Source organism: Odontesthes bonariensis, chromosome 1 (genome assembly GCF_027942865.1).
Source record: "Odontesthes bonariensis isolate fOdoBon6 chromosome 1, fOdoBon6.hap1, whole genome shotgun sequence".
In the NCBI taxonomy this organism is placed as follows: Eukaryota; Metazoa; Chordata; class Actinopteri; order Atheriniformes; family Atherinopsidae; genus Odontesthes; species Odontesthes bonariensis.
The window spans coordinates 36,748,323-36,752,237 of record NC_134506.1 but is presented as its reverse complement, the minus strand read 5'-3'; the positions used below and the strand labels follow the sequence as shown (position 1 = coordinate 36,752,237).

The window sequence follows — 3,915 nt, the reverse complement described above, 5'->3', positions numbered from 1 at the left end:
GTTCTATAGAACCCCGAAAAGACCCGACCTCGGAGAAGGAGCTAAATAGTTATAGGAACTGAGGGAGAAAGCCCCGAGTTCCTGTATGTCCGAAAACGGCCCCGCGGATTAAAAGGTTATTAGAACTGCCAAAGGTTCCTACAGTCCGAAAGCGGCTAATGTTGCATTTCTTTCTGTATAATTTGAGATGTACATAACTTTTAGTCTAAATTAGAGCTGTGGTGTCATTAACATGTTTTGAAGGAAAAATATATAAACCCTTGAGGGTGGTGCTTAGGTCACCACAAAGTTATGTAGCCACACTGTAGCTAACTGTAGCTCTAGACTTGGACACCACGACTTAGAAATGAACTTTAGCTCTTACACGTTCTCTGCTCCAATAACTGTTTGAAACCATTCTGCTGTTCAACACTCTTTTAGGAAATGTAAGATTCTGTAGAAAAACAAAAAGGGATGGTTTTAAATAATCATTTATTTGGAGGGTATAACAAATGTTCCTACAGTCCTCGTGGTGTTTTGAAGTTCATTCCGATTGTTGGCTGTGTGACTTGAAGGTTGGAGAGGCCACCAAAATCCTACACAAGGAAGAAAAAGTATTGATTTTGGTTAGCAGGTATACCGGGCGCCACAGGCAGTCAATGGAAGTTAGATCTGTGCTTTAATAAATCATGGTGTGCACGGGCAGACTGCTGCCAGAATGTAAAGGTCAGAAATCTAGTAAAATATTTTGAGGTTTAAAAGATGAGCTGTTCCAGGAACCTCTAAAACATCTGCAGTGTCAACATGCTATGTGCTTATTTAGCTAATGCGGAGTAATTCAAAGGTCACTTGAAAGCATGCTCACCAGCATCTTGAGCATTTCCTTTGTGTCTGGATCCACCTCGATGAGCTCCTGGTCCAGAGCAGAAATCTACAGGATGATAAAGGACAAATAATCTCTCTGTTCTGTGGTTTCTCTACCACAATCACCATGGCGGCGTCTGGAAGGCGTTTTAAAGGAGAACTCCGGGGCATTTGAAGCGCGTTTCCATTGCTAGAGGTTGTCAAATACTGACAGTAGGACACAGAGAGGTGCAAATCTGCGCTCCCTGTGTGGAGATCGCGCTGTGCGCACAGCGTGTCATGCGAGGCTAATACGTGGTGGCTAAGGGGCAAGAGCTAACCCTTCCACGTAAAACAACAACTTGCACACTGCAGAAACGTCACACCACTTTATAAACCATCCGACAATAAAGTCACAAGCCTTACCATCAAAACCATATGCATGGTTCTCACATTACTGGCATGGGGACGTTACAAAACAACTTTATAAACAGCACCTCTAGCAATGGAAACGCGCTTCAAATGCCCCGGAGTTCCCCTTTAAGTCTTGCTCTGTCACTTCCACCAAATCTGCTGTGCAAAATTAGTCAAACTCTGTAGCATTCACTGAACTGCAATGAAATTTGAGGCTCCGGTTGTTTTAGATGGCAAACAATGTTCTCTCCTTTTGTTCCTGCTCGCAGTAGTTGTTAGTTTGGCTCCCTGCTTCTCCAAACAGAGAATGCTCTGCCTACTGCAGGTAAGGTACCAACTACTAATAAGTGCTTCACACAACCCTATCATGAAAGTATCCTTTCGAGATGAGAGTGAACAGACCTCGGGGACGTAGTTGTCCCTCCTCTCCCTCTCCTCCTCCTGCAGCTTGATGGAGATTCCTCTGACAGGACCGCGCTGGATACGCTTCATCAGGTGTGTCACATATCTGAAAGACAAACGGGAAGTCTAGGTCAACGCAAATGTCACTTACACCACAACACGATGTATTCCCTGCATATTAAAAAAGTCGAGAATTTCGAGATGCTTGTTTTAGGTTTGTTTAATGCAGCATAGTGAAATTAAATCCTTTAAAATGGCTGCAGGTTACAAATGAGCAATTTATGATGGACATTTTCACAACAAGAGGCCAACAGTTAAGCTTCTTCAGCCAAAATGTTGAATTGCAAAGAAAAAAAAAAAGCTGCAGTGGTCAGGACTCTGAGGAAACATGCTGTCTGATGACTCATGATACAGTTTCTCTGCACTCTAATATCAAGCATGGAAGTTTTCATTTTCACATCTCAGAATCCAAGCTACAGCACAGTTCCTGCTCTTATTTCTGAGGGCTGACACACGAGAAATAACGTCTGGAAATATGTCGGAGATGCGACAGAGTAGCACAGAGACAGCTTCCTAATCACCAGATATTGCACCTATACTTGGTATATAATAATCATAATTCATAGTTCATAATTGATTATATTACGTCATATCCGTGTCCAAAAAAGACCAAAGTATATCGTCCCACCCCTACAAACCAGAGTGCTCAGAGGCTGATTTCATCCAACACGTGTAAGCACGACGGGGAACACAACATGGCCACAGTACAGACAAATGTGGCTGTAACAAGCAGGTTGTTTTGGCAGATATTCCAGCTGCCATCAGGCGAGGAGGCACGGTACACTCTGAACAGTGAGGGAGGAAGCCGGCGTACACTGAGCCTACGTGTGCACGGGGGCATCATAAAAACAGAACCCATCAGGAGGTTTACACACTCACCCTGCAATTTTGTTGCGCAGAGGCTTGCTGGGAATGATGGCGATCTCCTCGCACACCCTCTTGTTGATGTGGAAGTCATTGCCAAGACGTGTGTAGTATTTCTCGATGATGACCCTGGCGGCCTTCTTGACTGTCTTGGTCCTGACCCGCCCCTGAAGGGAAGCACAGACTCGTAAAGTTTCATGAAGCTGAGAAACAGAGCAATAAAACACGGCACCTGCAAATTGGAGGGACACAGTGCCGAAGAAAATTTAGAAAAAGGGAGTACAACTCTAAAATATTTCATATTAAAAATGCTTGTAAAACAACAGTATTTGAAATTTTGAGTCCTAATCTGCATGTATCTGCAACCTTTACTCTGAGTTAAAGCCACATATAATGCAAAGAAGACGCAATTTAAGGTCAGTTTATTTGCAGAATATTAACTATAAATTGTGCCCTCAATTTTTAAGTGTTTATGTTCGCTTTCTAATCAGAGAATCGCAAGAAAAATTAGGTGAATTTCCAGTGTAATATTTATAGCCAATCCTATTAATGCTCAGAATACAGAAAAGCCTGTGAATCTGTCCTGGGTTTAACCTCTTTAACATGTAAAATATTAGGTAACGACGGTTAAAAAGAAAAAAACATGCCGCCTTAAAGACAGTCCTCCGCTGTAACTCGGTCATATTCTCGGATTACTTTAGTTTGTTTCTGGTTATTTGAAGGATACCTGCCCGGGTAGTTGAACACCGTTTACGTGTGTTTAACATCACATAAAGGTATCAAAATCCAGCGTTAGGGAATATTTCAGCCGTGTGTGAGCAGAGTGGTGCTTGTAAACGGTCAAAGGGTGAACAAACTGTGAAGATTGAGAAGGATTGTGAGCGATACTGAAGTGAAATGGTTTGAGTGTACCCACCATCTTGACTCGGACCGGTGGAAGAGAGGCGGTGTAGCATCAAACCGGATGTTTATAGTTTACAGGCTGGTGGGGGCGTGGCAGCGCCGTCTGGCGGTGGGAGGAGAGAACAGCAGCGGGAACGTTTCCTGCTGAAAATCCCGAAAGGACCAAAAATGTCGAAAAGAGCAAAGTAAAAACCTCATGTTTAAGTAACGTCTTTAATTTCTTTAATGTAATCATTATATTTGATTACATTGTGGAAGACTGAGTGCTTAGTTGACTGTTGCTTTGTAATAACTGACAACTGAACTCAGGGGACTGCTACTTCTTTTAATTCTTTAATATACTTCTACAACTTTTCTGAGTCTACCTGTGCCATGTGAATTTATTTGATACAAGCAGGTATGCACAACGTCCATGTAAGAACTCACAGCTGTTAAGTGTATGGAGTCTAA

At 42.7% G+C, this 3,915-nt stretch overlaps 1 protein-coding gene across 1 annotated transcript; it reads right to left on the bottom strand.

Moving 5' to 3' along the window:
• Window positions 1–454: 454 nt before the first annotated feature.
• Window positions 455–3,547, bottom strand: LOC142385477 (small ribosomal subunit protein eS17-like). The gene is made up of 5 exons (XM_075472061.1): window positions 3,479–3,547; window positions 2,578–2,729; window positions 1,639–1,744; window positions 845–910; window positions 455–575 (listed from the first exon to the last, which is right to left on the bottom strand). Exons 1-5 carry the CDS (start codon window positions 3,479–3,481, stop codon window positions 498–500), a joined length of 405 nt encoding a protein of 134 aa, XP_075328176.1. The 5' UTR covers window positions 3,482–3,547; the 3' UTR covers window positions 455–497.
• Between the last annotated feature and the right edge of the window lie 368 nt (window positions 3,548–3,915).

Coding starts and splice junctions, on each gene's coding strand:
- LOC142385477 (XM_075472061.1), bottom strand. Junction 1,745..2,577: donor CTGCGCAACAAAATTGCAGG/GTGAGTGTGTAA, acceptor TTTGTCTTTCAG/ATATGTGACACACCTGATGA. Junction 911..1,638: donor GGGACAACTACGTCCCCGAG/GTCTGTTCACTC, acceptor ATCATCCTGTAG/ATTTCTGCTCTGGACCAGGA.